The 26,788-nt window shown below is 39.3% G+C and overlaps 2 protein-coding genes across 2 annotated transcripts in view; both read right to left on the bottom strand.

Moving 5' to 3' along the window:
* LOC137296579 (regulator of nonsense transcripts 2-like) overlaps nucleotides 1-26,788 on the bottom strand; it is a 269,128-nt gene that overhangs the window by 134,479 nt on the left and 107,861 nt on the right. The window lies entirely within an intron of this gene.
* On the bottom strand, nucleotides 219-26,593 carry LOC137296846 (uncharacterized). The gene is made up of 2 exons (XM_067828713.1): nucleotides 26,548-26,593; nucleotides 219-2,705 (listed from the first exon to the last, which is right to left on the bottom strand). The coding sequence occupies exon 2, from the start codon at nucleotides 2,632-2,634 to the stop codon at nucleotides 1,276-1,278; it is 1,359 nt and encodes a 452-aa protein (XP_067684814.1). The 5' UTR covers nucleotides 2,635-2,705; nucleotides 26,548-26,593; the 3' UTR covers nucleotides 219-1,275.

Raw genomic sequence — 26,788 nt, 5'->3', positions numbered from 1 at the left:
TGTTCCGTAGAAGAGAATGATTGAAAACCCGAACGTTTCCAAATGTGTCGGACGCCTCTAGAAATTGCTTGAACTTCCATCAGTTGTTACTCTTTTTGCAATGACCTGTACTTAACCTTCTCAATAAAGGTGTTCCAAGGGAGAGAGAACCGTTTCAAGTAGTGTATTATCAAACAAAATCATCTCGGCGCACAAGTGAAGGAAACAGATACAGACAATTGTTTAAACGATATTTATCCATTTGGTGATTCATTCCAAATATGTCTATAGCAAACCGGAAAATAATTTGTCATCTGGTTCTGGATTTGCATTTGTTGGACCAAGTCGTACATGTCCAATCGGACAGACGTTCCTAAGACAAATATTTACGATTCTAAAGAAAGTCTGTTTAAATGGTATGTTTAATATTATTTGTAGAATGACACACGAGGCAAATATTACTTTTCCCCCCAGTTCCTTTACAGAATTTCATCTCTTTGAAACCAACACTTTTTTTTGATAATGTAAGTTACGAGTCTTTGTTGCTACATGCATCTTAGATTATTCACAGTTGATATAAACGTGTGTTTTCAGGCTATCATAACGGAGGCTTAACGTAAAAAATAAAATAAAAACACCTACGTACAATTACTTAAGTCAAGTATATGAACTCTCGATAGTATAGTAGTATAGGTTCAACACAACAATGCTGCATGGGCAAAGTACAAATGACAAGATGTGTGGGTTTCATTCAAACATATGTTGCGAGTTTTGTCGGGGATACTTACGTATTCATTTTGTACGCAAAAGTCGATTGTTAATAGTGTTGCTAGTTTACCACTAATGATACTGTACATACATAACGCAAGTACAAACCAAACATAGTGACACATAATGAAGCAGACAGCTAATGTTCACTTGTACATGCTATTCCGTACATATTGGTCGAAACAACCTCGTCCAGTAGGATCATATTCATATATCCATCCAAAACAGTCACCTGTGTCAGGGAATAGTTTCATATTCTATCAGATCGGATGAAAGTTCAAAGGATGCAGTCAGACTCATGCCATTATGAAACTGTCATTCAAACTCATTGTTGTCCTGAGTCCCTGGACAGCTGGACAATCCTCTGGTCATCAACCTTCCCAGAAGCAGGAAGCCGTGGTGCACTGCAGTTTGTAGACCTCTTTTTCTGCTCACGAATTGTCTCGTCAGTGAGAATATGTGAGAAGCAGACAAAGGCTCTGACTGAGAGCCAGTATGGAAATCCATCAATATTCTGTGGTGGATATCTCAGCCAAAGAAGGGTATAATTCTGTTATCTACTGGTTCATTTGTGGCATGTGGTAGATATTTGAAGGAAGGGCAAACACGATATCGCTGGCCGTATGGAGCCATCATGGAACAAATTTCCCAAAGTTTTCCCAGAGTCAGAGCAGTGATGATGCTGTAGCGTGTTACGAAACTCATACTGGCAACGGATCTGGTGTTGGAGATTATGCCAATAATTCTCTTGCCCTCTCGAGGATCATCTGTGAAGACAGCAGCGCCGGAGTTGCCTACAGAAGAGTCGCAGCGCGTCAGAAGAAGCTGCCCGTCCATCAACGCCATGTTGGAGCGCGAGTGGCATTGTGAGCTCCAAAGCATTGGATCATTAAGTGATTTAAATGCCAGAAAATATGTGTCTTCATTCAAAATGTTGCCTTTGGGAACTGACAAAGGCATGAAACGTTTCCTTCCTGCTACAGCAAAACTGAGCTTCACAATAGCGTAGTCATAAGAAGATCTTGCAGTCTCTCCCATGAAACTCCGGCGTGACCACTGCTTGGGAATGCTGATTTTCTCAATGTAATACACTCGGAAACCCATAGTATCCGGTACCTCAATTTTCAGCATTTGGAGATTGTTCCTAAATTCCTCTCCGTTGTGTACACAGTGTGCAGCAGTTAAGACATGAAGCGGCGTCAGCAGCGTCCCGGTGCATCCACTAGACAAGCGCACGACGTTAGAGTAAGGATACCGCCTCATACTTGAAGCAAACACGGGGAAGCGGTCGTCCTCTCCGTACACAAACACTTTCTTGTTGTACCTGAAAGGTCCTCGTTTACCAATTTTTGGCAGAGGAACACTTAGGAATGAAGATGAGAGGTCTGTAGGCATGGACCCTCCATTATCACCAGATGGGCGAAGTTTCCCCGATAAACTGGGTGTAAAGGCTAGGATTGTTCGCAGGGCCGCTGGTTTGGGGGTCACATGCAGTCTACCCAGCGATAAATGTTTGAAAGGTGACTGGAAGTCCTCTTTGTGTTTACGCTTCTTTGTTCTCGGATCGTTTTGGAACCAATCACGTAAAAAACGAGGCTTGCGTAAGGCGATCTGTTTGGAGGATGGTCTATAGTGACCAGAACAGAGGATGCTGTTATGAAACTTGCATAATCTACTAAACATATCACGAAGTAGACTATCTTTTTGTAATGAAGAGGGACGGATGGAGGAGAGGGATGGAAGCTCGGTTGTGTTGGAAACAGTAAGCTTGGTAACATCAAGGGAGATAATCACACTGTAGATGCATGGTATTTGGGCAGCCGCTAAGAAGAAAACAGCAGAAGTAATGATGGGTGACCTTGCAATGCACTGGGGGTAGTTCCTCATGTTGACGACGGCGACCCTCTGAGCGAGTTGATATTGGCTTGATATGGTTGTCGTTCTAGTCACCGTTTAATCTGAAAAAATATAGTTTAAAGTATTCATGAAACAGAACAGTGACAGATTACAAAAACACCTTGAAAAGATATCATGTTTACAAAACACCCTCTTTAGATGACGGATAATGCCACACAATTATCAATCTACCAGCCAAATATACCCATTTCCACCAGCCTAAGTAAGCTTAGTGTCAATGTTATTCGTTACACTCCACCACTGAGTCTAACAAACCCTAGTAGAAGATCGCGTCAGGTTATCAGACAACGGCTACTTCGGGATCGGAGGGACTTACAAAATATTCAGGTCACTGACACAGATCTCTCCACAAACAAACATCCACCACATAACACAGTTATTTCACCTGCAGTATATAGCTATATATGTATATAGCTAATATTTCTGCAAGGTGACATCTTGAATATTGCCAAAAACACTTTTTTCAGCGACTGTTTACTCAGCGTTGTCATGGTTTCAATATGTGTGCATCACCGGAAGCGAGCGTACGCTAAATAGCATTTGGAATCGTTCGGGTACGAACCTTTTCGAGAAAAAGTTCAAATGGTGTGTGCGAATGTCCACTTTAACCATTTGGTAAGCTGTATTCTGATTGGTCAGTCTCAAAGGTTACTTATGACGCGACCTGCCATTAGGTTTTGTTACACTCAGTACTGTAGTGTAAAGTACTGAGGCTGTTTACCAAGACTGTCATCTCAACATCGTGTCAAACTACCAACACTGTCAAACAAAACATACTTATCTCCACATTGTGTCAATCTTCCAAGCCTGCCAAACAAAACATACTTACCTCCACATCGTATCAACGTACCAACCCTGTCAACCAAAACACACTTTCCCCACATCGTGTCAATCTACCAAACCTGTCAAACAAAACATTCGCATTTCCACATCGTGTCAGTCTACCAACATGTCAAACAAAACATACTTACCTCCACATCGTATCAATCAACCAACCCTATCAACCAAAACACACTCTCCCCACATCGTGTCAATCTACCAAACCTGTCAAACAAAACATACGGTACGCATTTCCACATCGTGTCAGTCTACCAACATGTCAAACAAAACATACTTACCTCCACATCGTATCGATCAACCAACCTGTCAAACAAAACATACTTATCTCGACATCGTGTCACTCTACCAACCCTGTCAAACAAAACATACTTATCTCCACATCGTGTCAATAAACCAACCTGTCAAGCAAAACATACTTATCTCCACATCGTGTCACTCTACCAACCCTTTCAAACAAAACATACTCATCTTCACATCGTGTCAATCTACCAACCCTGTCGAATATGATCAGAGTTAATCACCTCTGACAAACAAATATTCAACCACATATAGTATAAATCTCCATCTTACCAACATCTGACCATACGTTGCAGTTTGTATAGTAGCTAAAGCGTTAAGAAATAACAGTATCAGCTGTCATTAGCTCTTGATATTACTGTATATTGTGCTAACATTGTAATACATCCCCACTCCTCATTTGCGGTTAATAGCGCTGGTCAGTTGTGGTCTTGACAGGGAGAAGGCACACGCTAGAAAGTCCGAACAGATAGACGGAATGGTGAAAATCAATGACAATTCGTCAAGGTCTCGTGTGTGCGTGTTCTCCGCCACAAGAATCAGATTTGTTTCTGTCACAAATGTCATTATCTTCAAGAAATGTTCACCGTCGTAACGATTTCTCAGTAAAGTGATATTTGAGGCCACTGACGTTGCCGCTCAAACGCGAGTGCCGTGTCGTCCTCTCTCCCTGGGGCCTTACCAACTTCGGCTTGCGTCACCGTCAGTGCCGTTAACTGGCGGCGTTCACCGCTCAGCTAACTCCCCCGCAATTAGACTGGATGCCACGGCTTACGGCCAGAAGAGCTATGAAGCCAGAGCTTGTTTCGGGCGCCACACCAGCGTCTAAACAGCCGCCTCTAGCCTCGTCGCTGGTGACAGTCTAGCTGAGTGTACTTTTCACAGACAGATATATTTTGTGTAAAATCTCACCCAAATGAGACACTTAAATCGCAAATACAATGTCATACGACACATTACTTTTCTTTTAAAAGCCCATTCCCAACTAAAACAAATACATGGAAAGTATGCCGTGTTTCAGCGTTGTATGATGGGAAAAGATAACTCAGTTATATAAACTGTGCATACTGTTATTATAAAATGATATACTGTTATATTCTGATATGCAAACTGAAGACAAAACACAAGATACTGGAGAAGACAAAGATGATTCAGCGTTATCAATATGTATACATGTATGTCGAAAACCACATTTGTTGCATTACATTAAACAATGTTATGGAAATCCTTTTGTAATCTGTTTGATATTTCTACGTTTCAAAACCTGTATATGAATGCATGAATAAGCAATGATGTCTGTAAATATGGCTCTAGAAATCTGAACGGCTGTCTCCCAAAACCCTTACATGCCCTACAATTGAAACCACACGTGGTATTTCCCTGTGTGGCATGATGAACTGAACCAAAGAGGTTACACGGTAGGTTAAGCAGTATGAGATTAAAGTGAATAGAGTATACAGATGAGAGGGGATTGTGATTGTGCGATTATTGACAGGGTTTTGATTATTTATTTTAAATCATTGAGATGAAATAAATATTGAAGTAGTGTTTAGCTTTCTAATGTACATAGTGAGCAGATAGATTTTGCAAATGGTTTTTACACATACAACATATGTCATATTTGGGATTTCACTTTCTTAGTAAAGTACAAATTCTAGTACTTTTTTCGGTTGAGTCCCATCCGGGATTCGAACCCGCACCCTCAGAGTCAGGCACCTAATCGCATACATTTCATGAAACATACATGAACTGGATTGGTCAACAACCTCAAAAGACCTTATATGCAGGCCGCTGAAGTATACATAGGTCAATGAAACATTATCACGACGATAACAAACAACACAAGTGATATCTAATATCAACAGATTTAGATACATAATAGTTAGACACATTGGTAAACATTTGCAATCTGCATCACTTGTAGTATAGCTTTAAGAGCTTATTTAAATAGTATATATAATATATGATTTGCTTAGTGTAAACGCCTAGTTTCAATTGTAAATTGATGAACTGATTTTAAGATGTCAATTACTAGATTAAGATACCTAGAACATCCGAAAAGCTTGAATATGTGTTTGTCAGAGGTGATTAACACTGATCATATTCGACAGGGTTGGTAGATTGACACGATGTGGAGATGCGCGTGCGTGCGTGCACGCGTATATGCATTTTGGATATGCATTGATTCTCATGAAATAAGGATACCACAGACAGAATGATTGATCCCTCTCTTTATAGTGTCGGAAGAGTGCACGTAGAGATGACCTAAATGAGCAGAATTTGTCAACACCACAGGGAGGGGAATAAACATATTTTGCAACATCAAATACTTATGATTATCTATTATAACAGTTTTATTTCGGATTCTCCTATCGCAAGCATCCCTTATTGCAGTCGTTGATATATCTGCATTATCACCCACTCTATTAATGTTGATTGAGAATAAATCACCAGTGTGAAGATTAATGATGTTAGAAGTCATACCCTTCAGGTCCATAGATTCATTATATACTTCACCTTAAACTGTATACAGTGTGTGAAACTCCTAAAAACCCGGGAAGCGCACCGTTCAGATAACTGAAAAATGTTGCTGGCCCTGTGAACATGTAACCGGCCCTGTATCAAACATAGGAAACTGAGGTAAGATGTTAAAATACTCAAGTGTTACTTATAGTTCAGTAAACGCAAACATATGCAAAAGCATATTTTACAAAGCATAACTTGGTGGTCCCTGTTGATTCACTGCCAAGTGAATGAGACAAGCAGGCAAAGTCAGAATGGTCAGTATCTTTGGCAATGATGGTCTCTACATATTCTTCATGCAATTAGCACAGGGGATTTGTAACTCTCCTTGTGAAAGGTAAACATGCGCAACAGCAAATTTAACAAAAATGACTTGATCACTGAAAGCTTTTTTAAAATACTAATCACGTTTAGTGTTAGATAAAAGGGTAGGCTGATCTGTGGAAGTTACGGTTTGATTGATCATGAACTATACATGCAGTGGTCCTCCAGCTACCACACCTGTAAACTATTATCAAAATATCACCCATAGTCAGTGACACGGAAAAATATATATCCATGGAAAAATGGACTGGCCCACAGGGCCGGCTATAAAACAAAGTTGTAAGCCCTGTTATCCATTAAAACCATTCTCACAAGCTTCGAGTTTTGTTATTACTCATTAAAACAATTTCTTAATTTCCAATTGTATGTGCTGATGCTCGGGTGGATACATCACCCTCATAAGACGTCCATAGATCTAACTGGTAATCACACGTATGCAAATATCATTTAAACAATGTTATTCGACATTCCTGCCATGGTGTCAGTATCTCGTCGGACACGCCATATACAAAAACACAAATAAACGATGTCTGTTAGTAATCAAGGTTTTTGCATGTTTCTATTTACGACATGGTGGGGTTTTCAAATCAAACAGTTTAATCCACAATGTTGTATGTTCTCAAGTGCATTGATGGAAGCTAACGAGCTTCGCGGGTACATGGTCTATGAAGCTGGATGACCTCCTACATTCATGGCAGAAGGACATGCTTCATCGTAACAATGTTGTTCGAGCACGCAGCAATGTTGTCTTGGGTGATATTGATTCTTCAGATGTTTCTATACTTTGAATTGTCCGGCTTTGTATAGAACAGCACAGCTGAAGAAGGAATAGGTCCAGTCTTATTATCAATTTCAGCTTAATATGTACTTAACAAAGCGGATGTTTGCATCTAGGTTGAGTGACTCTTTAAAATCACGTCAGTCGAGTTGGTGTTAGTATGACACCTAAATCTATATGTCTTTCTTTCCTGGCATTCATCTTTTACTCTCATGTAAGTAATGGATTGGTAGAACAGTTGGTCACACACAGTTTCACGGTCGTCACATCCATTGATCCTGGTTTACAGTAACCTAGAGAGAGAATCGACTTTTAAGCTAACTTTACTATTTGTGGAAACGATCGATCGTTAAATGACATGAAGATAAATGCCCTTGAAATATAACCCACCATGAAAAGTACTCCAAATAAATGACATTTTGAAAACACCCCGACCTCCTTGCATGTTGAAAGAACACCACACATACAGTGCCACAAGATACAGCGCGTCTGTCCAGCAAACATTGCTTGACCAATATCTGATATTCATTACATTCTTCAGATCTACGGAGGCATTTATGACCTCTGTACTAAGCATGAAATGTATCAAAACGTATTGTTACCTTGTCGTTTATCTACTCTCTAAGGTATGACGTCTGAATAGCAGCAGGGGGCACTCAAAAATTTAAACATCACTTAATTGTTTTGTTCCTAATTTACTGTACTTTATGAGATCATGTATGTATTTTTGTTACACCAGACGTGAATGTGCCATTACGTTATTAGTTGTTATAAAATACGCATTCTGCACAGTTTTAATTGTGTAAAGAAAACTTCTACTTTTGACACGGCCCCCAGAGGAGAATCTATGAGATGAATCGTAGGCTGTTTGTAACGTCCTCGAGGAAGCCTTAAATACACATTTCTCCTCACAAGCCTTAGAAGTGTTTATAGCTTTTTGACATAGATAGTTTAAACAATATACGTTGCTATAAATGTCAACAATTTCTTAAAATAACTCGCCTCGATTAACAAAGGTAAGAATAACACTTGCTGACAAGAAATTGAATATAGAACCTTATGATTATTAATAGCTTATGACATGATGCAGATGCAGTTTCAGTTGTTTTGAACGTATTTACAGATAAGCCGTATCAAGTATGTTTCGAGGTGTTTATATTCAGGCAGCTCGAGTTTCTCGGCTTCGTACCGATATTAGAAGCACATCCTGTACATTTTGTGAAAAGTATAACTGCCACATCTTTTGTAGTTGTGTATTGTGTATGCTCGGCGCAATAGCCATTCAAAGTTTAGTTAGTTAGTTATTTAGTTAGTTATTTAGTTAGTTATTTAGTTAGTTAGTTAGTTAGTTAGTTAGTTAGTTAGGCTATCACACCACCCTTAAACGTTAGTGTCACTGGTATTAGCGAACCTTTACTTACTCCTTTTTGCCAACACCCGGGGTTGTCAGTGATTATCAGGGATCCGCTGAGTGATTGACCTCAATTTTAACTTTGGATCAGGTTGGGTGGTGGTGGTGTGTGTGTGAATTTGTTTGCTTCCAGAGTAATTTTGCTTGATTTATCCTCCTGTTTGACATGATTCAACCTATGTATGATATGTTTAACTACTAGTACTTTGTTTGTGGCTTGCAATGTGGTTCGTCTGGTTCTGTGCATAGAGCTCGGGTCACAAATCAGTTTCGGTTTCGAAACGTTCAGAGATGGGTGTTTGTCAGCTCGACTCCTGAGAGCCTCAGTGACTTAAGTTCTGACCCAAAACAAAACGCATGTGATGCATTTGGTCTCACCTTAGGCAAGTGAGTTTCTGTTCATCAGGAGAAAATGGGTATCCGGTTGGAAAAGTCTAACTAATCCCATCAAGCCCCCTGCAGGCAGCTTGGCAAGAGTCTTGCTTTGCTGAATTAAACTTTCTTCATGCCATACATAGAATAAGCTACCTTTGTGCATTGCCAATGGTTACATAAGAAAGTACAAAAAATCTTAAAAATCTATGGTATGACAGGCTTTCGGCTTTTCGTATGACCATGGTTGCACTGGTGTCTTAGATATGCCGGAAACAGATTGATCTAACTGACGTTGGCAGCTCATTGGTTAGAAACACTCGACCTATTTTGTTTTGTTTCATAAATAACAACAATAGTCCATTTATCGTGCCCATTACTCTATGCACAATGCATGCTTGAAGTTCTCAAACAATCTGATTATTATCTGTTGGCCCAACAGGGTTTTAGTCACGTGACGTTATCCCACCAGATCAACAAACTCACTTGGTCACATACGTTAGGCTAACGTTACTACACCCTGGGTTCTGTTATCACAACAAACACGGATTGTACATAATAGTTTTATGGGGAACATTTACACAAATGTTCAGGAAAGTTTTTTTAAATCGGTTTTATTATGTCACGGGAATTCACTTCGTAAATGTCTTTAATTGTTCTTACAAGCATTTGAATTTTGTTTGAAATAGTTGGGAGAAATGGTGTCCTCCGTTAGGTCTCATGGTATTATAACAATTCTATTTAGCAATGTCCTCGTGGACACGAATCATATACTTATAGTGCACGTGGCGTATTACAAAACAAATATGTGTTTTGTATAAGTGGGCTCTTCGGCGCTATCTGTCGCAACTCCTACGTTAAAGACTTCCCGCAGAATATGCCTCTAAATGTGCTTGCTCGCACTTGCGGCTTGTTTGTATTGGTTCAATAACAACGATTTTAAGAATTTGAAAGAAGCTGAGGTTTCCGTACAACTGTTCTGTACACACTGACGGCATCAGTCTCAAAGGCAAACATCCACTGTAGTCCTACAGTATTAAATGACAGAGGGCTAGTGTAAACAGGTGGGTATTCAGCTGCTGATTTGCCTACGGATGACAACGCTGCAACGAGATATTTTTGTATCAGAAGTTAAACGGAATGTCTGGATTTTAACATGTCAAAATGCTGTCAGTTTAGTGTGCAGTTTATAAGATGAAGATGAAACTAAACATGATTAAATATAGTCATAAACATAAGTCATATCGGCAGTCTGAAAGGTGGCGATCATTGAAAGTGTTTTATTTAAGTGCCAACGTAAACCTCGACATGCTAAAAAACTGATTGAAGCATGTCACCATGGATTATGTTGTGTGTAAAGTACATATAATTACACATCTGACGACGCCGAGACCCTTCCACCATACAGAAATTGACTCTGACGTTGTGCACAGGGAAGGGTTATTGTCTAATGATTCTAATCTTTTAAACGACATACACATTTCCCTTTGGACGAGAGACAGGTCACGTCACAACGAAACTGAGAATACTTCCATATCCAGTTGGAGAATTCTCAAGCGTGTGTAAAGACAAAGTCGTCATCTATATTATTACTTGAATATTTAACCTTGAAATTTTTGTGGGGATACAGATGGAAAAGTAGGTGTTTTCACTTATAGGTGGTGGAATGGCCTTGCGTGGTAGAGAATGGAGTTGATACGACCCGATCCGTGCTGCTGACAATGCCCTGCAGTTCTTTATGACTTTACTTCAGCACCTTCATATGGATTGCTCCCCCGGCAATGTTGACTTACATTAAATCTCTAATGATCGTGTCTACCATACCGACGTCGCTTTTAATTGAAGTCGTCTGTGCGATGCATTGTGATTAACGTATTACTGAGAGATTCTTAACAAGAATCGGAAACCCAATAATGATGCCACACAGATGATGGAAGTTAGCCGATGATGTTAATGCAGACATGGGTAATATATATACGATTATGTAATCGATCGAATCTGAGTATTAAAGCCGCATATAGTGGGGTAATAACCACCTTCACTTTATGTGAGTGAGGTGTACGCCGCTTTTAGAAATATTCCAGCATTACCATGGTGGGGGACACCAGAGATAGGCTTTACTCATTATCCCATGTGAGAAATCGAACTAAGTCTTCGGCGTGATGAGAGGACGCTTGAACCACAAAGCAGCCCCACAGCCTCTTGCGTTGTATGCGTTCTTGGAGTATGAACATGCATTTGATCACGCGTCAACGTTTTATGAACGACATGGTATCATTCGGCGTTCGTGTAGTTCAAACTGTCTTCTTATACACTTACAGATCAAATGCGACTATCAAATACTCTCGAAATATGTCGCCCTCACGTTTATGAAGCGTTACAGAGGCATCTAAGTTGATGTTTTGTCGGTTTACAGTACTGCCTAAAAGTCCTTTAACACTTGATTTCGGAAACATGCCGGTTTGGGTCTAATTTAAGCCATCACACCAGTCACCCAACCAAGGGTCTTTATTGGGATTGTGTAATGGGCTAAGCTTCGTTTGATCACTTCGACAGCCCAAGTTTAATCGCTCTGGGACGCGATGTATTTTGGTGCACAGCCTTATGTATCGATACAGACGCTATTCATCCGGGTTGACAAACCATCTCACATCAAAGATCGGTATCGGTAAAACTGATTCCGAATACATCCTTGATAATGGTTCATGACAGAAATCGCATTCCTATTTATTGTTACAAAAACTCAGCACATATTCTCCATAGTATAACATATATTTGAATCTGTTTCAGACTGTTTGTTGAACGTGAAATATATTGATAGTCTTATTGACGGTATTAACGTCTGTTCAGCATTGCTACTGTACTTCCTCCCCGGGCAGCGATTGAACACATGCACCCTTGTTACTCAGCTGATGGTCCAGTAAATGATACGTGTGCATTGTCATCATGCAGTTTCCTAGCTAATCAGAATATCAATATGATAATATTGGCATTGGCTAGATGACCTTATCGAAGGATGACTTCAGCTTAAGATATTGTACAACTCTTGTTTAAACATTTCCGATCTACTTGGCGCAATATTGATTTACAGAAGTGGCAAGAATTCATTTCCACTGTACTACTTTTGTGATACTGTCGAAAAAAGAAAAGATACGAGAGGTGAAATATCTGTCGACGTGTTATTCTTCCAACACGTGCTCAAGGCAAATATAAGATAACAAGTATAATATTACGTCGATGAAACGGCTGGCAACACTACAGAACCCAAGGTATTAAATGACTATATATACAGCATCACTACAGTCTAAACTGTTTGATCACTGTTTGATCGCAACAACTTAAAAATATCCCTGTAAGCATCTTATCGGGACCTTCCGATACGAATAAGGACGATCTACAAAGATGCAGTAGTTGCTTTTAAAAAACCAAAAAAAAACACACACACAAGGTAACAGGTTAAAATATGGAATCGTATACGTGTCCTGACCTTAGAGGAAACCCTTAATATGGCACATGTTCGCTGGTGACATCTGCGCATGCAACTTCACTCGTACGTACGTACATACGTACGTACGTAAATGGTGTCACGATTTCAGTGGAAAAGAAAAGCTTCATCTGCTGTCGAATTATCGACTTAAGTAACAACAATTGGACAATAGTTCTGATCCATGGGTTAACTCATAACGAACATGTTTCACTTTCCACCTTGACGTGTCTGTAAGTGATACTACCTAAATATAACACGCAGTTTTGTTGAATAGATCTTTTTAGGTGTCTTTCGTGTATACCTTATAATTTGACGGTTTGTCTTATTTTTATCAAGTTACGAAAATCTGGAAAAGGACAAATGAAATTGAACAACCACCTGCTCTAAAAACGTGTGTGTGTGTTACATAAAGTATATCCAACTAGAGTCGCATCTTCACAGGACAATATGACCAGGCGTAACGATACGCTGTGTTATGCTGCAAGCATCGTCTACACGCACGAAAATGTAAGATTCTATCGGCCTCAAACATACTCTATTTGTAAATGTTTTATCGTCTTTAAACATAGATGAAACTATTGTCTACACGTATCTAAATAATATTACATGTATATGTTTTTCATGTCTCTAAACTTAGATAAATATACGTTTTACCTTCACCCATGTATAAATATCGTCCGCGAAGATATAACGAGTCTACCCTTCCGGATAAGGTATGCTGAAGCTCATGATGTCAATCACTGGTTTTCAGACCCAGACTCGATTATTTGCCGGTCTGTGTCATATAGTTAGAATATTGCTGTGTACGAGGTTAACCATCAGGCAATCACATTTCAGTTAATAGTTGCAATAAGCCTAAACAGCCACAGTACGCCAAGAAGTTTTTATTGGTCATAGTGAAAACAAGAGTGCTTGTTAAAGATTAAAAGATAAAAAAATAAATAATTAATTAAATAACGTATACGAGTTACCGTAGCACAATGCTTGCATTAACATCGTCGCATGAATATGATTTACAGTCATTATTAAATATCATCAGTAACAGCGATAACACATCAAATCGCTTGGTTGATAGATAGTTGCCGGAGGCAAGAAGTGATTTGGGGGAAATCATTTTATATTTTGACTGAGGTGGCTGATGCAGACGTCAGGGCTCCGCTGAAATGGAATTCTGCAGGAATAGCGTTTCTGTGGTATAACTGTCATTACTACTTTAAAGTGTATATGTATGGGTCAGGTGTTGCCTAAAATTTTCACGTGTCGAGCGTAATATCTCTTTCATATACGAAACTGCTGTGATGCAGTGTTCGCGAGTTGTGTCTTTACCGCGTGGCATATAGTATGATACCAGGTCTCCGCGACACCTTATGTTTAAGAGTTATAAAGTGCGAGGATAATAGACCTATTCAATGAACAGATGGATGTTTATATTTCTACATTCTTTTCACACATCTGATGTTGATGATTCAGTGACAAGGTATTGTTGAGGCAGGTGCCATAACCATTCGGTGACGAGGTGTCATGATGCCATACGTCCATGTTTAATTGCCATACAAACTGATAGCGTGATGCAGTGACACTGGATGTAACTACGCCAGATCATACAGTGAATGTCTTTTTCGCGAGGACGAGCAAGTTTCGGGCATAACACCGGGTGTTCACCATGTTGACGCAGCTGTAGTGGACATCCAATGAAGGCAAGTGTTATTACTTTGCCTACAACATCATGTATAAAAGTCCGTGGAAAGCCGTGCATCATAATGCAAAACAAAATGTGTTTGTCCTAAAAATCTAATAACGTAAACAATGCGACTTTGATTAACAAGTTCCAAATAGGAGAAAAGACCACGAGGCAAATTCCTGTTAGACACAGACGCACAAGAACATACACTCTGCAGCTCGGCACGACAAATACGGATTAAACACTGCAGATAAATGCCTTCCAGTTCGATAGCGCTTGAGCAGAATTTCGGAACTAATTGTCGGTCCGACAGCGACGGATATTTCACTATCAGTCGTTAAACAAGGAGAGGGAGCCTCGGAGGCTATCTTAACTTTCAGTTGTAGACTCTGGCAGTGCTTTGGACAAATGCCCCTGGGTAAAGGTTGGGGCAGGAAGGGATTGGAACTCCCACACGCTGTGTGGTGTATGCGATTTCGAAGGGAAATAACGAGCCTCAGGTTAATGACATTTCGATTTATTGTTCTTTACAGGATATCTTTTGTTGGTGAACAAGACTTGACATGTGCCAAGGTCAACGATTCTTACCATCATTACCTGATCCTGTCAGAGAAAAGATAGGTGTCATAAAATAGGAGAGGGTGTGTTGCTGAAACTTTAAATCCCACTAAGGCATACGACATAACTGTAACTACAGGTCGGTTGTTCACAGGGTTAACGTGAGATTGACACCCTCTAAGCCGTATTCCGGCGATATTGCCAAAGGGCGGCCTGACGATCGCCGACGAGCGAACAAATCGATTTTACCAGCAATAATCACACTTCCTCATTACAAGAGCGACCTGTGTCAGTGACATGGTTACAGCACAAAAAATTATAACATCATGCACAGTGGGGAATGGAAAGTGCATGAAAAGACAATGCACACTTACTGAGGGTAACGATTTTTTGGAACATTCAATATTGTATATGCATGTTAAACCGACGATTGTCAAAACAGTATCAGTGTCAGATATATGAACTGAAGACGATAAAATCAGTGATGGTTAGTTACAAAGTGGCAAAAACCGTTCACCGTTTTGACAAATATAATACTCGTTACTTTTGGTAAGTAGAGGGAAATAAAATCTGAAAAGAAATGTTCTCGTAGACGAAAACGCAACAGCCCCTCTTTATAGGAACCTCTTTGCAATGAAAAGTTCGAACTATATGAAATATAGCTTACCAACTTGAGCGCACGTCGCAGTCCTGTTCGCTTATGTAAAAGTGGCACATCTATTATTTCAGTGCATTATAAATAGGGATTGTTGATATTGTAAAGAGACACGCCACGTGGTTATATTTACCTTCTGTACACGTGGGCGTGTGACAAGCAAAATACGTCATGCTCAATCCGCAGATATCTTAGAAGAATTTCAGTACAACCTTTTTAATAAATACTGGTAACGTAAGCCTTGATCTTAATCATTTTGAATCTAGTATATCTACGAATCAGGGAATCTAATCGTACACATAGCGTCCAACATTCTTGATGTGCTTAAAATAGGTGTGGAATTCTTTGCCTTTATCATGAGTATTATTATTTTTGTTTGTCTTGGAGATTACTTCAGTTGTTGGTTGTTCCAGTGACTAAAGACTACTGTCTTCAATTTTGAATTTGTGATAACAATGTTCCTTGAATTCATGCAATGACTGTTTTACATGTCAAAGGGAGCAATAAGGATTCTTCAAATGTCAAGTACGTGTACAGCATCAAGTTTATTTGCATCAACAACTGAGTGCCATGCCACAGAAAACAGCACTTTTTCAACAATGGTTTTGCAGATGCCGCATTTTGTCCTTTGTGGCAATGGAATGGTTTGTTTGCATGTTGTTTAACACCACACCCAGTAGTATCTCAGCTGTGATAAGGCTGTGTGTAATTAATCAAATCCACCCTGGACAATCCACGGTTTGACATCATGAGCATCAATCTCCGCAATTAGGATAAGGTGACCTGCATTAATCAGTTCAGTAAGCCTGACCACCCGATCCCATCAGGCATAGGTTCCTCGAAACCAATTATAACCCCGACCTTCGCGTCTCAACCATCCATTTCCTACATTACTGGGGTCTGTGGTGTCCCGCCCCATTAAGCAATATTCTTGCCTGTATGATGAGCAATCTCCAGCAGCGTCAGGATACGATCACACGCAGTTGCACAGTCAGCAAGCCCTCGATCAGTCATCCATTACGAGTTGTCTAGCGACATCCTTACCCCTTGTCAACGACGAGTGAGTTTAACTTAACGCCCCGTTTTGCAAGTAATCCTGCAAAATCACGGCGGGGGACATCAGAAATGGACTTCACACACAGTATCCATCTGTGCCCACCCTCCCTCACCCCAACCATTATAGTATCAGTACCACTAGGTGACGACTGATTGTGAGTTCTAGTTCCGACAATAATTATTGAGGCGCCAAAACCTCCTGCACAGCAACAGGAAGTATCCGCTGAACGCAGAGTCGTTTATACGATCTCTACTGCATCACAGGCATTTGTTTATGAGTCATTCCCGACACAAACACACGCAAAGGCTAGTCCATTGTTCACTGACAAACCACTGGAAACCATGCCAGGGATTTACTTAGTTTGATGGTGTCACAATTTCTTAGTGTCACTGAAATGACAAATGGCTTTTGGAGCGGCCTATTATTCTGCACAAAGTCATGGGTCGGGCAGCATATGTTGGGAGATTCGAAATTATTTCATTTATCTTTTTTCATTTCAGTGATAAAACGGATTATATGAAACCTATGAGTGAGTGAGTTTTAAGAAATATTTTTATAGGATATTTATGTTGCGCACATAACTAGGCAACTAGTGCTTGCTCAAAGCGCTGACATATATTTCCCTCGACCAATGGATGTGAATATCAACGGCCCACCTTATTATCAGTCTCAACTCCCCGGGGAGTATAAGACTCTTGCTACCTGTACACGCACCGGTTTTTTTTTTCTCATCCTATCGAGGTACCCATTCACAGCCGGCTGTACTGCGACACATAGTCACAGTACTTTGCACAATTTACTGCACATCGCTGTACCCGCAACTAGGTGTTTGCACGTATTCACGTGGCCACCATCTCGTCACATACCAACGGATTCGTGGGCTCTTTTAAGTGCACAGGGTTGTGTACTGTACATCAGAGGTTATGACAACAGTGAAAGAGTCTGCACACAAAGTTAACTCCAAAGTTTTTACACCCGGTCACAGATGGACTCGATCCCGACACCTCAAACCTCTTTGGATCGCAGCTCGCCCACCGCACCCCCAGCTAAAATCACAACAGGGACACCAAAAAATGGGCTCCACAAATTGCATTCATGTTAGGAATCGACCCTGGGTCTTCAACGGTGCAATATAACCCTACCTTGTTGAAATATATCTTTTTCATGCTGTGGGGTCTACAAGAAGCAAAACCTTTCAGCTGTAAGTGCAAGCATTCAGTTTATATCAGTCTCAATACTTACGTATGTTAGATTGATTTTCGCCTTAAAGTGCAGAGATCGCTCGCTGTTATACGTAGGTCACCATAAAAACAAAACGAATCACCAATATCTTTTCTTACTATTCATCATAAACATTAGGGTATTCTTAAAATGCCCGTAATAGAACAGGAATCGATTCACCTCTTTTGAGACTGAGCCAAATGGGTTTATAATATCATGGATTGGAGTTATTTATAATTCTACAAAACAATTTCCATTTATTCATGCCGCTGACAGTGTCCATATTTTTCTTACATTCTTATAAAAATAGTTCCTGCAAACAGTTACCTCAACCACCCATGAAAAGATGAACATCCAACAAGAAAATAATGCGGTTTTAAAATATGTATTGAATGTAGGAGGAGGAAAATGAAAATTCACAAGCCGGCAGAATACGTTACAAGTAAGTGTCACAGATAAAACTGATACATTTTATCCACCTCCATCTTTGACTTTGAAATGTCAGAAGAATGACTTAACCAGTAAATCATGTATTGATATGGAACGCCGGAAGGGCTGTATCAAGTGTATTAAGCATTAATTAACATGACCTTTCTTATAATTCTCAAGATTAATGTGAAACTGCCCTTCTGCTATTATTTGAACTTACGATCTAAGACCATGCCTAGTTTCGTGCTTATGTTAATTATGTAGAAATGACGTGAACCATATGGTTGGAGAGTACTCCAGACCCTGGCAAACACTTTGTCGGTAATCAGAGCGACAATACCTGAAACTCAAACCTGCGCCATGACCCCGTCCTTTATCATAATTAGTCACTTCAGTGTATCGTATGTAGTCACTTCCTTTGTCGTATTTAGTCACTTCCTTTATCGTATTTAGTTACTTCTTTGTCGTGTTTAGTTACATCTTTAATTATTTAGTGACCTCCTTATCTAAACTAGTCACTCCCTTTGTGGTATTTAGTCACTTCCTCTATCATCTTTAGTCACTTCCTTTATCTTAATTAGTCACTTCCTTTATCGTATATAGTCACATCTTTTCTCGTATTTAGTCAGTTCCTCTATCGTATTTAGTTACTTCCTTGTCAAAGTTAGTCACTTCCATTGTGGTATTTAGTCACTCCCTTTATCACATTAGTCACTTCCTTTATCACATTAGTCACTTCCTTTATCGTTTTAGTCACTGGTCAAGGTTATCCAGATGATTCACAAAACATGACCTAAAAGATAGATATATGTCGTACTTCGTGGGCGTTTATATGAACGTGATATGTTAGAGCATCATATACTTAAAATACATTTGAATAAATCTTACTTTGTTGGCATTTATATACGTGACATTGTTAACTCTTTATAAAGAATACGTTTCAAACATTCCACTTTCAAAAATCGGTGTCTTTGTATGTTGATTATCACTGAGCAGAGCTTTTCCTACAATCTGAATGGTGCAATACATTGGATTTCGAGAATACATTGGATTTCGTCGAGCACATTTTCTATTTCGCGACAGTTAAAATGAAATGTGTACCCTCAAAATATCGTCACAGAGATCGCGATTAGGATAAACGCGCACTTAAACATCGAAATAGACATCAGATCGGATAGGATGTGATCGATCAATTTGAATAAGAGCAATCCTTTAAGACTATCACCATCATTTCCGCCAATCACATCTTGATCCGGTTCAGACAAGACGTTTGAAGTGCTTCTGATATATTTTCACATTGATGGGTATCCTGAGGCGCCCCTATTCTTGATACCCTTTTGAGTTCGAAACCCAGATTCATACTGGCCGGGATGATTGGTTTGTCAGCACCATTGTGTGGTTTGCTAAAGTAGTAAGTCCTGCAGAATATTGTTCAAAGCAACGTAGTACACTCCCACACACGGGCACATGCCCACACAATACTCAGTCATGCGTATCCAAATAATCATATGAGTCTTTTTAAAAGGTTTCATGTTTTATACGATGGAGATTACATTGATATGGTAAACAGCGTGTGCAAATTATACTTTATGGTATTATAATTAACTCACATTCATTAATGGACATGGTTTGGGACAGTCTCTAATATGCAGCATGTTTCAGTATAAACATCATCCACCATTCATTACGAATCATAGGAAGGTCCATTATATAACCGAACTACTCAATTTGTATTTAAATAATGCAGTGATATAACGCTATAGGACCAGATCTCGAGTATTGACTGTCGTAACAGCCGACTGACTCGAGGACCATATGGCAACCATGTGTGGCACTTGGACATTGTCAGTCAGATCGTCAATATATGCGTCCATGCATTCTCATTCTGGACTATTTATGTTACATTACAGTATGAAAATTGCACACACATATGTATGATACACGCACACGCATATGACAGCAAACAAATCTGAAGAGGGTCTGAAGTTACTTGCGTACCATCACAGGGAATGAAGCTTTACAGATTATGACATCACGGGGCAGTTGCGTCTATTGACACCAACAACGGGAGTCGGCAGATGTGGACTTACGTTTTATGTAGCAGCAAAAGTGTGCTAAACTGAAATATCTTTTTCGAGTTGTTCTTTTCTGTGTGTTTGAATAAATAGAAATTGACTTTTATTTCCCGAACACATGTATGGCGATGTACACTAAAGGCATACAAAGCAGTTCTGGTTATTTCATTTCCAGTCCCAACATTCCGACTGAAGCTTGCGAATATTTCTTTTGCCCGGTCAACATACATTGGTTTTTAAGCACACTAATCTTTGAACTTTGTATTCCCAATCCTCCTATGTTTAGTACTTGAATAAAAATCTGACGTTTCCTGCTGTTTAGTGTTAGCAGAATTAAAACGCATTTTCTTTCGTTCGGTCTATTCTAAAAAAAAAACTACAACTTGTCTCCATTTTGTGGATTATACTTGTATTTTGTGGACAATATGTAGATACGAGGGAATTGATTCCTTGTCTTTATCATTCTTCCATTTGACTGTTAATAAGTCTTGAGTCGCTTTCTACTTCTTTTGGTGGTCCATCTTTGGTTGGTGAGATGTGAAGTCTCTCCATCAGTAAGTACTCCTTTAACTGACAAGCTTGGGATTAAGGTTCTTATCTAGACACAATGGCACACACTAGTCTCCGTAACACTGAAGGTAAACTTCTCTTGGGTGTCGTTGGGATGACAGGAGGCAAACGTGTGGTTCTGATTAATGTCTGCAATTTTCTGGAATATGTCAATATTCACTTAGGTGCCAATTTTCATAATGTCAGTGTCAAGAAATGGGATCTTTGTTCTGTAGTAAATGCTTTTAGTTTTGTCTAAATGTATTTGAAGGAAATTCTGTAGGGGCCGTTCAATGTCCAGGGACCCTTTCCAGCTAATAGTTCACACTCAACACTCCATAAGTGAATGGCATTGTTGCAAAACCTCTTTGTATCCATCTAAATAGTCATTTAGGAGATATAATGACACAGACTTGGTGTAAAAACATCGCAACATCACCCTGAGTTAGTAGTGATATAGCAACAATATTGTTACTATTGAGTACAGGTAAAAGTATTATATCGGGACTGAATTCACTACATATTAACATATTCATTCATTCTCCGACAAATTCCCACTAAAAGCACTAGATCTAGTTGCCTGTGACAATGTGATCAGTTACATGGGGTTTATTTACACAAGGGCAGGTAGGAACTAAAGTCGCAGCAATCTATGCGAATTGGACACCAAGAGAAACCTCAGATAAGTACTTGGCAATGTAAGCGGAAAGCCTGGAAAATATGTCTCGATGATTGCCTTATGCAATTTAATGAAAGGGAACTGGACATTCCAATATATCCGCACTTAGCTATACAGCTATACATTTAACATTTTAATACGTCTCCGTGTTGATGGCGTAACAGTCACAAGTGGCTCCGATAAAACATAAGAGACGAATCTACTTTATCATTAGCTCTTACGCTTTCATTCATGCCACCTCTACCAAGATTAATAATACACATTGTCTAGCTAGATGAGCGGGCACTATTATTTGTAGTGACAAGATGTAGTTCACATAACAAAGAAGATGTTTTTCTTACTGAGTTATCTCGAACACATGCACTGAGGCCACTCTAAAAGTCTCCTTGTTGTGTAATAGCCCTTGACCACAAGAAAAACAACAACAAAAATCTTTAAACCGTTAGTATCGACATTTGATCCTAACCTTCAACGTGTTTCTATATAACAAGCGACACAAGCGAAGCGAAACAAATGGGAAAACTGTACACATTGCGAGTAATATAGTAAACAGTCGCAAACAACCTGGATAGTGAGACAGCTGTTGATGTCCTTAAGTTTGGTGCCTGTGTTTCAAGAAAATGATTCATGCTGCCTGACACGTAAAAACATTATGGACCATCTATGTAATACTTTCTGCAATGGACATTCATCTTAAATGTTGTATGTTTTATTTTACAGTGACAACTACTTCTGAAAACTGGAATTTAAGCTGCAACTACACGTGACTTTGAACACATTACACATCAGGCAGTCCCTACAGCTACACTGTACTTTTAGCTGGAAATGTATTAACGTCCTGTAGAAAATGAAACCAGCTGCTAAAGACTGTTTTCCCTCAAGTTACATTCTAGCTCGTCATGTTTCTCTATTGTTCTCTTGGTTTTAACATTTTTTCTTTTGTGATGCTTTGACGCATACATGAAGATTTTCTTTACTCCAGGATTTTGTATATTCAATGCCAGAGAGCTGAATATTATCAATTTATATAGTTCTGTGGACTTCACAGGAATCATGTGTCAGGTCATATTTTCGAGACATTCCCTTGACTATCAAACCCCCCGAAAGGATGTTTCTGCATATGTAAAACTGTACAAAAATAACGCTTTTATATAATCTCTATGATGGAAAACACATACTTTTCAAGTGATTTGGAAGAACAGAATGAAAGAAAAACATCATTACGGTCATTTTCCAAAATGTATGACAATGTCATCATCCTGCAATAGCCCAGATGCCTCAAAGAAACGGAGTATGAATTATAATCAGCTTTGTGAGATTTAAGACTGGAACTTGTGATTGGTGTAAATGGAAAAAAACCCAATTTGTAGAAGCATTAATTTCTGAAACTTGAAACGCTGTGTGCTTTATTAACTCAAATATAAGACATTCGATCTTTTACTAACGAATCTGAAACTGATAAACATTTGTGGCAGATATTATTACCAGGTAACTATTTTTATTCTATTAAGAAATGTCAACCTGTTTTAAGCCCCACCACACAAGGATATGCCATCGCCCTCCCTCGTCTCTCTTTAGCATTGCTGCATCCTCCGACTCATCTTGTTTGCTAATGACGTTTATAACGAGCTGCTATACTGTTTCTGAATGTGTCAAGTGATATTTCTGTTTGAGCACGCAATTTGTCGTTTTGTAGCTATTTTTCCTTCAGAGAAACGAAATCGTCACGAAATCGTTGCCATATGTCAATACTGACTTGGTACTTAGAACGATTGCTGACTGGTTATGTTTGATAGAAAGAAAACGTCATATATGAGAAGCCATGCAACATAAATGCTCCTGGCGGGAGACGTCGTGTGTGGAAACATATGTGTCGTGATTTCAGTATCCGAGGCTAATCACAGATTCCTGACTGATGACGGAAGATGTGTGTGACCAAAGATATTAGCAGAATTAATCAGTTAGGGTATTGATGTTAAACACTGTTTCTCCTCGTGAATTAAGAATACGCCTAATTTATTCATCTACAGGGTTCTTCTTCAGCTGTTGTACTTCACACGATGAGTATGTACAAGACGTCCATGACAAAAAGGCTTGTATCCTGTCAAAGCGCAAGCAATCCTCCATCAAATTCCAGCTTAAAGGAAACAACTATATTTTTCATGCTATGCAAAAAAGATTTCAGCATAATCTCATTTCCTTGCACGCCAGAGCATTATACGTCAAGAAAGCTGAGCTAATGAAGCAATACGCTTCATTTGGAATCGTATATGAAAATTATAATTTGCTTGCACTCTCGCGTTTCTAGATGGCACCAGATGGTACGTGATACTTTTGTTCCTTGTTCTGGGGTGAAATACATCAAATTTACTTCTGTATATCTAATATTTTGTCTGGATCAGTTGATACTGTTTTACAGGGATGGGGATAGAAGCACATTTAATGTTTACAGGGGCTTACTTTCCATTTCAGTATTATCATCCAGGTGTCCATTTCCAACGGAGCACAAACTGTTTTCGTGAGGCTGTCTCGGTGTTTCAAATGACCCAGAGGCAGTGTACCAGCCACTCATCTACTCAGCGGATCAGTGCTTGTTGGGGGCAGGGCAATCTCCGCTAGTTCTCAACTGAAGTGATAATCTGAACCGCTTGTTTCCAGTAGCTATGGAGTGCCTACCATCATCTCAGGTAACAAGGTAATTGTTCCACAAGTCTATTTTGATAGCCTATTTTGCAGTCCAAACTAGACTACAGTTTGTTGACAAAGTTATCTTGAATGAACGATAAAATGTATCAATAGAACTATTCGGTCGTTTTAGTAATATCCCATAGGGCCGCAGGAGACAAGACAGGACTTCACACATTGTACACACGTGGAGAATCCAACCTGCTTCTTAGACGCGAAGAATCATCGCACCAGCCACCAGGCTTCCACGCTGTGTTGAATAAGGTCACACATTTTAGGGTAGAGTTTTGTTATTTCTCAGTTAATGACGAACGACATTAGTCAGCACTTGCATGGACCCGTTTTACCTTTATCACGACATACCTCTTAGTACAGGCTAACCAGAAAATACATCTTCAGCAAATAGTTCCTTTTCTTCATGAAATTCATAACAATGTATTTAAATATGCCCAAACAAATGTGTATTCGTGAAGAAACCGTTATACCATCATGCTAAATAATTGTCTTAGCCTTGATGTACTCAATACTTCATGCTTATGTCCCAGAAACACGTCTTCCGGCTTCGGGTGAATGATGACGCCCAACGAACAAAATAACGTTGCTGAAAAGTGAAACCTTTGCGTCAACCTGAACATCAACACCCTACATTTAGAAAGTTATAGTGTATTGTTTCTGGTATGCAAAGTTTATCACGATTTGCGCATCAGATACATTCCAGCCTATTATCATTACCCTCAAATATGTAAAAACAATTATCTACTTGTTCACCAATGCTGATAACCTTTGTATTTTCACTGATAAGGTGTTTCAACTAAGAAATAATGTAAATGCAGTATGTTAACTTTAAATGAATTTTGCTTTTTTCGCAGTATGTATGCTCACTCATATTTTACACAGGTTGTACTGTTGGATTCATGCAAATCTATATGAAATAAATGATGATGAGTCGATTGCTTTGTGTCAAGCGCATCGTTAGTGTATAATACAGGTCCTGTTAACCTGCAGTGAACGGGAAAACATCAAAGGACACGATGACAGTTGTTGATTGTGTAGGTGTGATTAACGGATCACTGGTATCTTTATCATATACAGTAACACCTGTGCATCATGCAGCAGACAAGTGTGACATTAACTCTTATAAACAACATGATGAGTCACACATTTTGTTTCTTTTCGTCTATCATTACATGTTTTTCAGAACACCCGGTGTTACAATGTCACGTCTTTTTTCTGAGACTGCAGAAACCATGCATATTGTTGACAGTGTGGGCACAAAGGCATGTACTATCTCTTTACTGGTTTAATGTATCTGTACAAGTCACCTTTGTAAAATAATGAATCATTCATTAGTGAAGGTTAGTCTTGCACTTTGCCCGTATGGAACAATGCCATACATCCTGACTTTACCAGATTGTGCATACACGCCGTTTATTATTGTCATATAATTATCATGTTAGAAGTGAATATGAAATCCCAAATGGCCCTTTGATACCAGTTTGTTCTGACTGACAAGAATGTGGATAGATCACGCAGTGTGTTCAAGCAAAGAACAGATGAACCTGAATCAACGCCCATACAACACATTCAGTGGACTTCAGTAGAAATACAGCTATTGTCTGGTGAATACTTGATTGTTGATGTTGTTATACAATGAAACCATATCGCTAATGACATGTCACATGTGAGTTTGAAGTTCATCAATGCATACTGATTGTGTGGGTGTATAAACGATCTAATGATATCCACCATGCAATTAATTTAGCGACAGTAGTACACTTTGATGAAAATACTTCCAAAGAACACTGTCCTGTGATCTGTGTTTGATTAAATCTCTTAATATACTTCAAAGTTGTGAATACTTAATATAATGTATATGCGCATGGCAGTTTTATTAGAAACTCCAAACGTTTACAAGTTATAGTAAATAAGCATTGGAAATAACTAACATTATACTTTAATCTTAACTAAGTGTAATATTACCAAACATATTAGACAAAGATGCCGGAACCAAATTGAACATTACGTTTATCCCCGATCAAAATACGCTCATGCTTTCATTATTTCTTTATATGAACATAAAACATATTTAGATAATACAAAAACTAATTTTGAATAACATCATCACACATATTGGGTGAAATAAACGTTAACCTGTACATAGTTCCAACTGTTGTAACATAGATCGGATGTTACGGCTTTGTGGTTGATCTGCAATGACTACTAATCCCGTTATTTGTATGCAATGCTGTATGCACGTCTTACCTGAGAGGTGAGCGCGTCTTGTTCTCTCCGTGGTGTTCAAATTCCGCCTACTCTCTCGGGGATAGCACCACAAACTTGCTAACTTCATATCTACAGGTAACTGGCGGCATGGTTCGTCCACATGTCCGTCCGTCCGTCAGGCCAGCCGTCTTTCACTTCGGCCAATGATTATAAACCCGGATTGATGTTACTCGATTATAATAAACCTGTCTCAGCTCGGCGTTCCGGTCACTGGCTCTTC

The sequence above is a fragment of the Haliotis asinina genome, chromosome 9 (genome assembly GCF_037392515.1).
Source record: "Haliotis asinina isolate JCU_RB_2024 chromosome 9, JCU_Hal_asi_v2, whole genome shotgun sequence".
Taxonomy (NCBI): domain Eukaryota; kingdom Metazoa; phylum Mollusca; class Gastropoda; order Lepetellida; family Haliotidae; genus Haliotis; species Haliotis asinina.
The sequence above is the reverse complement of the archived record's forward strand: the minus strand, read 5'-3'. Positions and strand labels throughout refer to the sequence as shown.